Source organism: Thamnophis elegans, chromosome 4 (assembly GCF_009769535.1).
Source record: "Thamnophis elegans isolate rThaEle1 chromosome 4, rThaEle1.pri, whole genome shotgun sequence".
NCBI classification, from domain to species: Eukaryota; Metazoa; Chordata; class Lepidosauria; order Squamata; family Colubridae; genus Thamnophis; species Thamnophis elegans.
Genome location: NC_045544.1, coordinates 136,873,307 through 136,886,356, shown reverse-complemented (window position 1 = coordinate 136,886,356; position 13,050 = coordinate 136,873,307). Strand labels below are relative to the sequence as shown.

General features: G+C 45.6%; 1 protein-coding gene across 1 annotated transcript in view; it reads left to right on the top strand.

Moving 5' to 3' along the window:
- BCAS3 (BCAS3 microtubule associated cell migration factor) overlaps positions 1–13,050 on the top strand; it is a 448,094-nt gene that overhangs the window by 323,309 nt on the left and 111,735 nt on the right. The window contains 3 exon segments of the mRNA XM_032216614.1: positions 4,081–4,246; positions 9,781–9,824; positions 9,827–9,877. Of these exon segments, the coding sequence (XP_032072505.1) occupies positions 4,081–4,246; positions 9,781–9,824; positions 9,827–9,877 (261 nt within the window).

The window sequence follows — 13,050 nt, the reverse complement described above, 5'->3', positions numbered from 1 at the left end:
TTTCAAAGCAGTTGAATATCGAGGGTACCACTATATTTATTTATTAAATATATATGCCTCACATCTCGCTATCAAGAGCCACTCTGGGTGGCATACAATGCAGTCAAAGAGGAAATAAAAACACAGTAGAAACAGTTAAGATTCCATAAATTAAATATCCAACAAAATGCACTAGTGGGAAAATGAGGTTTCACACCAAGGCAAGAAAAATAAAATGCACAGGGATAGAATAGGCTGGTGCTTGGCTCAACGGCAGTTTAACTAATTAGGAGACATGGTGGCACCGTGGTAAGAATGCATTACTGCAGGCTAACTCTGCCCACTGCCAGGAGTTCAATCCTGACCAACTCAAGGTTGACTCAGCCTTCCATCCTTCTGAGGTAGGTAGAATAAAGACCCAGATTGTTGGGGGCAAGTGGCTGACTCTGTCAACTGCTTAGAAAGGGGTGTAAAGGAATCTAAAGCGGTATATGTCTTAAGTACTATTGTGAAAGAAGGAAGGAAGGAGAGAAAAGGAAGGAAGGAAGGAAGGAAGGAAGGAAGCTCTGGTGGCACAATGGTTAGAATGCACTACTGCAGGATAATTCTGCAGCCCACTGCCAGGAGTTCGATCCTGACCAGCTCAAGGTTGGCTCAGCTTTCCATCCTTCCTAGGTTAGTAAATGAAGGCTCAGATTGTTGAGGCCAAGAGCTGACCGCTGTCAACTGCTTAGAGAGGGCTGTAAAGCTGTGTGAAGTGGTATATAGGCCTAAATGCTATTACTATGCTATTCATGACCATGGGGCAATATGCTAACATTGTAAACCACTCAGAGCATTGTAAAGAAGGATCTTGGAGTCCTAGTGGACAACCATTTAAATAGGAGCCAGCCGTGTGCAGCAGCTGCCAAAAAAGCCAACACAGTTCTAGGCTGCATAAACAGAGGGAGAGAATCAAGATTACGTGAAGAGTTAATACCACTTTACAAGGCCTTGGTTAGACCACGCTTGGAATATTGTGTCTAGCTATAAGTTGTTCCCCTCTTTGACACGTTTTCACAAGGCCCTGCTTTTGCCAATGGGCTCTGAGGACCCCAGAGTGGGATGGAGCCCATTGAATGGATCATTGATTGTTATGGCCATTGTTGGAGGGTGGGGTTTGGCTGTGTGTGTGTTTGTGTGTGTGTTCTTTTATGGGTAGTCCTTGATTGCTTCTCTCCTAGATTGCTTCTCTCCTAGATTAGTTTCCATCCATTGTTTCTTGTTTTGCTTCTGGTGTTTTGGAGAATAGCTGAGCCGAGGTGGCGCAGTGGTTAGGGTGCAGTACTGCAGGCCACTTCAGCTGACTGTTATCTGTAGTTCGGCGGTTCAAATCTCACCGGCTCAAGGTGACTCAGCCTTCCATCCTTCCAAGGTGGGTGAATGAGGACCCGGATTGTTGTTGGGGGCAATATGCTGACTCTGTAACCGCTTAGAGAGGGCTGAAAAGCCCTATGAAGCGGTATATAAGTCTAACTGCTATTGCTATTGCTATTGCTATTGCTTTGTGGCAGCCCCTCAATATTGGAAGACTGCTATCACGTCTCCCCTATCCTTCTTTTCTTTAGACTTGTTTCTGGCTCTAGGGGGCGGTGCTCGTCTCGTGGTCATGTGGCTGGCATGACTAACCATCGAAGGCGCACAGAACGCTGTTACCTTCCCACCAAAGGTGGTTCCTATTTTTCTACTTGCATTCTTTAACATGCTTTCCAACTGCTAGGTTGGCAGGAGCTGGGACAAGTAACGGGAGCTCACTCCGTTACGCAGCGCTAGGATTCAAACCGCTGAACTGCCAACCTTCTGATCAACAAGCTCAGCGTCTTAGCCACTCAGCCACCGCGTCCCTTTTTTACACTAGCTAAAGCCGAATCCTGGCAGCTGTTCTTCAGATGTTTTATCCTCCAGGCTTTTGATCATCTTAGTTGCTCTTCTCTGAACTTTTTCCAGAGTCTCAACATCTTTTTTGTAATGTGGGGACCAAAATTGGTTGCAGTTACACATGTTGGGATTTTATTCTCATATGCCACCTGGAATCACCAAGAGTGGGATTTGATGGCCATTATAAATGTTCATAAATAAATAAATAACTGCTTCCGATTTGAATAAATAAATACTGTATTTTTCAGAGTATAAGATGTACCAGAATATAAGACACACAAGATTTTGAAGAGGCAAATAAAAAAAAAGTTTTTGCACTCTGCAGTCCTCCCCAAAACGGCCCATTTTTTTTGTGAAAATGGGCCCATTTTTTTTTTTCAAAAAAGGGGCATGCATAGCCTTAGGAGGCTTGTAGAAACAGCCCGTTTTTCGCTTATTTCTGCTCTCCACAGCCCCTAGGAGCACTCTGAAAGCCTCCTAAAGGCTCTCCATGGCCATTTTGGTGAAGGGGGTGGGGTTTTCTGGAAGCAAAAAAATGCTGTATTCAGTGTATAAGACGCGCCCAGATTTTCAGCCTCTTTTTTTTGAGGGAAAAAGGTGCATCTTATACTCTGCAAAAATACGGTAAATACCTGCTCCAATTCCAATTTGAGCCCAAAGCGAGGGATAGTCAAACTTGAAGCGCTGCCTGGCCAGAGGCCAGCCAAACCGAAAGCCAAGAAATGCAAGGGTATAATGCAGGAGCGTTGTAAAAGAACCCAAGGTTAATGTGTTCCAGATTGCAATTTTTTTTTTCTGGGAAATTCCAAAAATAGAGCCTCATTTCTCAGCGATTCACCTCCCCAAGCAGAGCGGTAGCATTAGTCGTTGCGCTGATAGATTTTTGTATTTATGTAAATAAATAAAATTGACATGCCAGGCGTCCGACTCCGCTGGATGCTGAGTGATGGGAAGCTCTGGGCAGGCCGACAGGGGATCAATTGGCACCGGGTGCGGAGTGAAAATGCTGACTTGGAAAGCCCGAAGTGCAGGGAGTCCTTGACATACGACTACAATTGAGCCCCAAATGTTTGCTGCTCAGCCGGACAGTTGTTTTAAGTCAGTTCCGCCCCATTTTACGACTTTCCTTGCCAACAGTCATTAAGTTAGTCACACGGTCGTTAAGTGAATCAGCTTTCCCTGTGACTTTGCTTGTCAGAAGGTCACAAAAGATGATCATATGGCCCCAGGACGCTGCAACCGTCATAAATACGAGTCAGTTGCCAAGCATATGAATTCTGATCACATGACCCTGGGGATGCTGTAACGGTCGTGTGAGAAATGGTCATAAGTCACTTTATTCAGTGCTGTTGTAACTTGAACAGTCACTAAATGAACTGTTGTAAGTTAAGGACTACCTATATAGATATTCCTCGACTAATGACCACAGTGAGCCCAAATTTTCTACTGCTAAGCCAGACAGCTGTTGTAGTGAGTTTTGCCCCGTTTTACAACCTTTCTTGCCACACTTCTTGTGAATCCCTGCAGTTGTTAAGTAATCACACGGTCGTTAAGTGAATCTGGCTTCCCCATTGACTTTGCTGGTCAGAAGGTCGCTGAAAGGGATCGCGTGAACCCAGGACACAGCAACCGTCATAAATATGAGTCAGTGGCCGAGCCTCTGAATTTTTGATCATGTGACCACGGGATGCTGCAATGGTCATAAGGGTGAAACCCACCCATAAATCAATTGTCATAGTTTGTTGCATAAATTCAAATCCAGAAACCACACACGGATAACTGATTCAGCTGGATTCATTAGCTTCTTTATATACATAAGAATAGATGAATAAATATACAATACCAACAGGTGGTTCTTCCAAGTAACACAAGGCAGGAGAGTTATAGGCAAACACAAGCAGTTAGTGTCATATCAGCAGACAAGCCAAACAGACAATTAGTTTACTTCTCAGAGCAGCAGACTCTTAAGTTTCTGTTTCAATTCTCTGCACAGACTCAGGTCTGTTTAAGCTCCCATTGGCTGACTTAGTTGCTAGGCCCTATTCATTGGCTGACCTTGTTCCCATGTCTCTCCCAGTCATGAATATTTTAACATCAATTCTTTTCTATGCTGTTGTACCTTTCAATGAATGGCTGTAAGCCAAAGACTAGCTGTAAACCTTCCGTCTTCTCGTTACCTTGCAGATCAATCCAAGCAGTTCGTGGTCGAGTCTTTGTACATCATCAGCTGCTATGGGACTCTGGTGGAGCACGTCCTGGAACCCCGACCTCTTAGCACCACCCCTAAGATCAGCGATGACACCCTACTGGAAATGGTGACATGCCCGAGGGCTAGCTGGACCCTCATCAGGTGCGTCCCACGTTCTCTTCCCATGGTCATATTTCTCTTCAAATGAGTTTCAGGGGTCTTTGGCACATGGATGGTGCTACCCAAAGCCAGAGGGGGTATAAAGGGAAAGGTTCCCCTCGCACGTATGTGCTAGTCGTTCCCGACTCTAGGGGGCGGTGCTCATCTCCGTTTCAAAGCCGAAGAGCCAGCGCTGTCCGAAGACGACTCCATGGTCATGCGGCCGGCATGACTAAACGCTGAAGCCGCACGGAACGCTGTTACCTTCCCACCAAAGGTGGTCCCTATTTTTCTACTTGCATTTTTTAACATGCTTTCGAACTGCTAGGTTGGCAGGAGCTGGGACAAGTCACGGGAGCTCACTCCGTTATGTGGCGCTAGGGATTCGAACTGCCGAACTGCCGACCTTTCTGATCAACAAGTTCAGCGTCTTAGCCACCATGTCGTAAAGTTATACTGAGGGAGTATAAATCTACGGAAAAGAAGACTCTGGAACTTCTGAGCTCCCAGAGAGAACTCGGTCATGTGGTCCAATTTCATCCCGTCTCTTGTTTTGCATCCTGCAATTGCGGACTGAAGTCAGAACTGAAGGTGTGATGGGAAGCGAAATGTGTTCAAAGAAGAAACAAAGAAAGTCCAGGTGCCTTTTGAAAAAGCTCCTTTGGGACGCCCACGACTTGGATGGCTGACAATTTCCATAGACGTTTAGTACTGAGTTACTTAGCTGGGTAATGAAACGTCTGCAAGAAACCAAACTCAGAGATCATCAAGGAAAACATGTTGGTCAGCGTTCCAAATATCATGCAGAATTAAATCAGAGTCCAAGGCAGAGCTATCCTTAAAAGTTCCAATTTAATAAGACAGACATGTTGGCACATCTTTGGAAATCCCAATTCTGAAAACTTCCTGGGATTCCACCCAGTTGAAAGTTCATGATCTTATCCCCACGCCTATAAATCCATCACATGGTCCTATCTTCTTCGGCCACGCTGGCATCTCCACCCAGTTGGTTCCGGTCAGGTGCAGAGATAAAAGATGACCTTGGCTTCCAGAAAGGAATGGCAACAACACATTCCAAAATTCTACTCCTTTCTATTCCCCTCCCAACTACTACACTAATGAAACAGCATAATGAAATAGAGAGAGTGTGGCAGGCCAAAGATCCTAAAAGGGATATAACTACAGGCCTGACACATGTCTCTCTATCTGTCTGGTCATCAGCCATTCATCCATCCATCCATCCATCCATCCATCCTTCCATCTATCTACCTCCATCCATATCTATCTCTCTCTATCTCTCTATCTCTCTATAACAGCTTAATCAAGGACCCAACAAGTACACTCCCACCAACCTTGACACGCCAAACCACACACACACACACACACACACACACACACCACACACACACAGCAAACCCACTCCCTTCTGGCACTGATGAAGTGCCTATTTGGATCATGAAATGTCTGCAAAAAAAAACCCCCATCAAACTGATCAGTTCATCCGTGAACTATTTCTTCTGTAAAGTTCCATTCCCTTACAACCTCAAGTTACAGCGCATGCCTTTTCTACTTTGCTTCAAAATAATTTGGGAAACTATGGCCCCTTTCTAATCTGGGACTTCAATTCCTAGAATTCCTGAGCTAGGGGCGGGCAACTATGGTGCCTTTACAACACTTTTGGACTTCAACTCCCAGAATTCCTGAACCAGGGGTGGGCAACTATGATGCTTTTATAACCTGTGGACTTCAACTCCCAGAATTCCTGAGCCAGTAATAGGCAACTATGTTCACTTTATGACCTGTGGACTTCAACTCCCAGAATTCCTGAAGTTGGGTGGGCAATTATGGTGCCTTTATGACCTGTGGACTTTAACTCTACTCTGAGCTATGCTGGCTCAGGAATTCTGGGAGTCGAAGTCCACAGGTCGTGAAGGGACCATTTTCAGCATCTTCCAAAGGAGTCTCTTTTGAAAGCTATTTAGAGAAATTAGGCCTGATTTACAGGAAAAAAATGGAAGAGGGATTGCTGAGAAAATGTCGTCAGTGCCTTTGGACATTTTAAATTATTTTTTTCAATTGATTGTGTGGTGTGGAAAGGATGATGGCGAGCGTCAGTCTTCCCCAGTGCTCATTCTGGTCTGAGCCAATCGATTAGGGAACTGGAGGCTAAATATATGAGGAACGGTTGCAGGAACTGGGTATGTCTGGTTTAATGAAAAGAAGGAGCAAGGGAGACATGATAGCAGTGCTCCAATATCTCAGGGTTGCCCCAAGAGAGGGAGTCAAACTATTCTCCAAGGCACCTGAAGGCAGGACAAGAAGCAATGGGTGAAAACTAATCATGGAGAGAAAAAAGCCAACACAGTTCTAGACTGCATAAACAGAGGGATAGAATCACGATCCGTGAAGTGTTAATACCACTTTATAAGGCCTTGGTAAGGCCACACTTGGAATTCGGCATTCAGGTTTTGGTCGCCACGATGTAGAAAAGATGCGGAGACTCTAGAAAGACTGCAGAGAAGAGCAACAGAGAGGTTAGGGGACTGGAGGCTAAAAACATATGAAGGACGGTGCAGGAACTGGGTAGGTCTAGTTTAATAGAAAGAAGGACTAGGGAGATAGGATAACAATCTTAAAATATCTCAGGGGTTGCCACAAAGAAGAGGAGTCAAGCCATTCTCCAAGGCACCTGAGGAAGAAGCAATGGGTTTAAACTAATCCAGGAGAGAAGCAATTTAGAACTGAGGAGAAATTTCCTACAGTTAGAACAATTAATCAGTGGAATTACTTGCCTCCAGAAGTTGTGAATGCCCCAACACTGGAAGTCTTTAAGAAGATATTGGATAGCCATTTGTCTGAAGTGGTATAGGGTTTCCTGCCTAGGCAGGGGGTTGGACTAGAAGTCCTCCAAGGTCCCTTCCACTCTGCTGTTGTGATTGTATTGATGCTCTGCCCAGGAGCTGAGGAGAGGCCAGCCCGAATTAAAAGGCACAACTCGGTCTTTCAAGGCCATGATTGTCCTGGGTTACTTGTGCAGGTAGTCCTCAACTTACGACCGCAATTGAGCCCCAGATTAATATGGAGACAATTCGTTAAGTGAGTTTTACTAAGTGAGAAAATGTGTTAACTGAGTTTATCCCAGTTGTGACTTTGCCCGCCACATTTGTTAAGTGAATTGCTGTAGTGGTTAAATTACTAATGAGGTCGTTTAAGGAATCTGGTTTCCCCATTGGCTTTGCTGGTCAGAAAGGTGGTTAAAAAGGGATCTCACTGACCCCCGGGACACTTGCCACCGTCATAAATATGAGTCAGGTTCCAATCATCTGAATGTAAATCACGGGACTGTGGGGAAGCTGCAACGGTCATAAGTGTGAAAAACGGCCATCGAGTCCCTTTTTTTTCAGTGCCATCGTAACTTCAAACGGTCACTAACCGAATAGTTTGTAAGTTGAGGAGTACCTGTTAATGGGATTGCAAAGTCTAACCTGCTCAATTTGTTGTGAAATTTACAGAGGTTGGGAAGATACATACTTTCATCTTCTGGGCAGGTAGTCCTCGACTTACGACCACAATTGGAACCGGATTTTCCATGGTTAAGCAATGTTCTATACGTGAGTCCCTGCTATTCTTAAGTGAGATCTTCGGTCCTTAAGTGATCCAGCCTCCTGGATAATACTTGGCTTCTCGGAAGCTGGCTGGGAAAGGTTGGCAAATGACAATATTTATTTATTTATTTTATTTATTTATTATTCGGCTTATATACCGCTTCATAGTGCTTTCAGCCCTCTCTAAGCGGTTTACAAATTTTTTAGCAAATTGAGGTCAGCAACTGCCCCCACAGTCCGGGTTCCTCATTTCACCCACCTCGAAAGGATGGAAGGCTGAGTCGACCTGGAGCCGGTGAGATTTGAACCGCTGAACTGCAGATCACAGTCAGCTAAAGTGGCCTGCAGTACTGCACCCTAACCACTGCGCCACCTCGGCTCTTATACATGACCCTGAAACAGTACAACCGTCGTAACACAGAACAGTTGCCAAGGCCTGAATATTGTTCAGATGACTATGGGAACGCTGCAATAGTCATAAGTGTTCAAAAACGGTCATAAGTAATTTTTAAAGTGCTGTCGTAACTTGAAGCAGCCAGTAAATGAATGGTCCATAAATCGAGGGACTACTTATATCCTGTCTTCTGCTGCAAAGAAAAGAGATCACACCACGCTCTTGGGTGTGTTACACTGCTGTCTGCATCGTACGACATTTCTCGTCATGATTCTCGAGCTTGGTTGCTTTCTCTACGGACGTTTCATTACCCAACTAGGTAACATCAGCAGTGTTAGTAAGGAGTGGGCTTTGCTCTCAATTTTATTCCAGCAGCTTGTCTTGTCAGTGTTTCTTCCTAGAGGAAGAAGGTTCTCTAGCAATGCTCAAGGTCCTTCTGGGTCTGCAGAACTTTCTGTTGCGGCCAGTCGAGCTGGCAGCAGATTCAGACATTGAGGAGGTTGGGGAGGAACCTGGGCCAGTCCTGGAGTCTGGGGAAGGGCTCTGATGAGGGCTCTGTGTCAGAGCAGAGATGGGGCCAGGACCGTCCGACAGTTATCAGCTGCCTTCGGAGTCAGACATCAGTGGGGTAGAAGAACAGCTGGAGCCTGTTCCCAGTGTGCGCATGCGCAGAGTTGCCAGACGAAGGGAACAGCTAAAGAACAGGGGTTGACTTGGGAGTAAGGCCACAGGTGTACCATGAATGGCCCCTCCCATAGGGAATAAATAGGAGCTAAAGGGAAGTGGAGTTTGCAGGAGACAATTAGTTCGCTTCATTGGTTCTTGACTCTCCGAGACTCCTTGCCAAGTTCTGCAGAGATCGGCCTGGCAGCTCTCCAAGCCAGATAAGGTCGGTGAGTGTAAATCCTCCTTTGAAAGACTTTGCTGGATGTGAGTGAGTAGAATTCACAGCAAATTAATAAAAGGGGATTTTGTCGGAACAAGGAGTTTGCTTCAGGCTCTTGGGAAGCCTCGGTCAGAACAGGTTCTAGGTTCTGTTTCGGAGTCTACTTGAACAAAAAAATGGTCTCCTTGGGCTGCGGGCTGGACTAGATGGCCTACAAAGTCCCTTCCAACTCTGTCAATCTGTAAATCAGCGAACGATGGGAGCAACCACCTGAAGGAAGCCATCAAAATGCTCAAACGGATCACGTTGAGCTAGAAGGACAATTTGTCTGGCATGGAAGGAGGGCCCTTTTCCCCCAAAAAACACAAGTGTGAAGATCAACCCGGGTGTCTCCCTGTGAGTCTGCATCTTGCACAGGTCCTTTTCGAAAACGCGGAATTTTGAAGACCGGGCCTGCCGTTACCCCCTTTTTCCCCATCTGTCTCGAAATATTCCACGCTTGGAGCAAGTGACTTTAAATAATTAGAAACACGGTATTCTCTTGCATAAATAATTGGACGTGATGACACAGATGCTGATTTCTTTCCCCCTCTCCTCTTCCCCCCAACTCTCCTCCAGCTCAAATATTAATATTCTTGTGTTGTTTCCGCAGAACTCCCCAGTGGAATGAACTGCAGCCGCCTTTTAACTTGAATCATCTGCTCTGGCTGCAGATTCCGTGCAGTGCTACCAATATCTCCTTCTTGGCTGTGAGTATCACGGAATGGTCCTTTTTTGGGGGGGAGGCCCAAACGCATGACTGTTCTATCAGCCTTATTGTGGTTTCTTCTCTTTTTCTTTCTTCTTTCTTTTTCTTTCTTTCTTTTTCTTTCTTCTTTCTTTTCTTTCTTTTAAATAAAAAGATGAATGGAATTGGGTCTGTAGCTTTCCCCTTTTTTTAGACCTTGACTTAGGACCACAATCAGAATAACAATAAGTTGCTTCTCTCCTTGATTAGTTTCCACCCATTGCTTCTTGTCCTTCAGGGTGCTTTGGAGAACAGTTGACTCCCTCTTCTTTGCGTCAGCCCCTGAGATATTGGAAGACTGCTATCATGTCTCCCCTAGTCCTTCTTTATTAATACAATTACAATACAATACAATAGCAGAGTTGAAAGGGACCTTGGAGGTCTTCTAGTCCAACCCCATGCTTAGGCAGGAAACCCTATGCCAGTGATGGCGAACCTTTTGTGGCTCCCGTGCCAAAAGTGGGGGAGCACAGGGGGGACAGGTTGTGCACCGGCTTGACACACCCATAATGCTATGCGCGCAACACACACATGCGCGTGCATGCACATGGAGCCAGCAACACCCCTCGCCCTTTTGCCACAGTTTTTGTACCCTCCTGAGGCTCCAGAGGCTTTCTAGGAGCCTGGGGAGGGTAAAAACAGCCCCCTGCCCCACGGACGCCCTCCGGAGGCCTCAGGAGCTTCCCTGAAGGCTCCGGAGGGCGAAAAACAGACCTATGGGGAACCCGGAAGTTTGGGAGTGGTGACTTCCGGTTTGTCCGTAGGGCCGATTTTCAACCCCGGAGCCTTCAGGAGGCTTCCCCGGAGGGCAAAAATCAGCCCTACGAGCAAACCGGAAGTCACCATTCCCGAACCTTCGGTTTGTCCGTAGGGCCAGTTTTTCGTGCTCCGGAGGCTTCAGGGGGCTTCCGGAGGGTGAAAAACAGCCTCAAAAGAAGGCCGAAGTCAGCTGGCCAGTGAGGCATTGCCCTGACAAATGGATCATGGGGCAACATTCACTTAACAATCGTCTCACTTACCAACACAAATGTTGGGCTCGACTGTAGTCATAGGGTTGAAGGCCCCCTTTGTGGCCAGTAAGACACAAAAGATCATTTTGTCCTCTGAGCCAATTTCATAGGTAGTCCTCAACTTACAACAGTTCATTTGGTGACTGTTCAAAGTTGCAACGGTACTGAAAAAATGTGACTTATGACGGTTTTCAAGGCTTCCCTGTGGTCACATGATCAGAATTCAGATGCTTGGCAACTGACAAACTCATATTTATCATGGCTGCAGCATCCCGGGATCATGTGATCAGCTTTTCCAAGCGACGTCACTGGAGAAGGCAGATTCACTTAGCCGTGTTACTAACTTGATAACTCCAGTGATTCACTTAACAGCTGTGGCAAGAAAGGTCATAAAATAGGGAAATATTCACTTAACCACTCTCTTGTTTAGCAACAGAAATTTTGGGCTCAACTGTGATCGTAAGTCAAGGATAAGATGATCAGGATGGCCAGGAGACTAACCATATGAAGAAGGGCTGCAGATTTTGGGTCCAGTTAGTCTTAAGAAAAGAAAAAATTAGGGATGACCTGTGTTCTAATATTTGAGGGGCTGCCACAGAGAGGAGGGGGTTAATTATTTTCCAAAGCAGCAGAAGGCAAGACGGGAAACAAAGGATGGAAACTAAACAAGGAGAGAAGCACACTGGAATTAAGGAGAAACTTCCTAACAGTGAGGACAATTAACCAGTGGAACAGCTTGCCACCAGAGGTTGTGGGTGCTTTTCATCACTGGAGGTTTTTAAGAAGAGACTGGATGGTCACTTGTCTAAGATGGTATATGTACTCCTGTTTGGAGGTCTTCTAGTCCAACCCCCTGCCTAGGCAGGAAACCTATACCGTTCCAGACAAATGGCTATCCAGCATCTTCTTAAAGACTTCCAGTGTTGGGGTATTCACAACTTCTGGAGGCAACTTCTGTTCCACTGGTGAATTGTTCTCACTGTCAGGAAATTTCTCCTCAGTTCTAAGTTGCTTCTCTCCTTGATTAGTTTCCACCCATTGCTTCTTGTTCTGCCCTCGGGTGCCTTGGATAATAGCTTGACTCCCTCTTCTTGTGGCAGCCCCTGAGATATTGGGACACTGCTATCATATCTCCCCCCATCCTGTGATCATGGGGATGCTTCAAAGGCTGTAACTATGTACAGTCACATTTTTCAGTGCCGTTGTAACTTTGAACGGTCAGTAAACGAATTGTGGTAAATCAAGGAGTAGTTGAACCTAAAAAATGAAATTACGATTACCAGAATGGCATGCCACGCAGAGTCCTCCAGGATTGGGCGGCCTAGAAATTTAACAAATAAAAAATAAAATAAATAAATGTCAACTCCTTTTGTTCATGTTACAATCTTCTACTTCATTGATTGATTAAATACCAGAATAACAGAGTTGGAAGGGACCTCGGAGGTCTTCTAGTCCAACCCCCTGCCTAGGCAGGAAACCTACACCACTTCAGACAAATGGTTTGTCCTATCTCTTAAAGACTTCCAGTGTTGGAGCATTCACAACTTCTGGAGGCAACTTCTGTTCCCGGATAATTGTTCTCACTGTTAGGACTAACTGCCTTGGGGTTCTCCACTGCATACTTCCCTCCGTGTACATGCAGTTCCATTGAGGACTACACGTTGAGTGCGGTTGGGCAGCCATTTATGATTCCATCTGGTGGTGATGCTGTCTAACCCGCATTTTATTACTTTATCTAGTAGTAGGTTATGGTCTACTTTATCAAATGCCTTGCTGAAGTCCAAGGTAAACTATATCGATGGCATTCCTCAGGTCCACTAGTTTTGTGACTTTGTCAAAGTAGGCAATAAGATTAGTCTGGCATGATCTGTTTTTGACAACCCATGTTGCTTTTGGCTATTACTTTGTTTACTTCTAGGTGTTCTTGATTCGTGCTAATATCTTTTCCAGAATCTTCCCTGGTATTGAGGTCAGGCTGATAGGCTTGCCCAACCCTGCTCAGGCAGGAGAGCCTATACCATTTCAGACAAATGGTCATCCAACATCTTTACACCTCTGGAGGCAACTTCTGTTCCACTGATCCATTGTTCTCACTGTCAGGAAATTTCTCCCTTAGTTCTAGGTT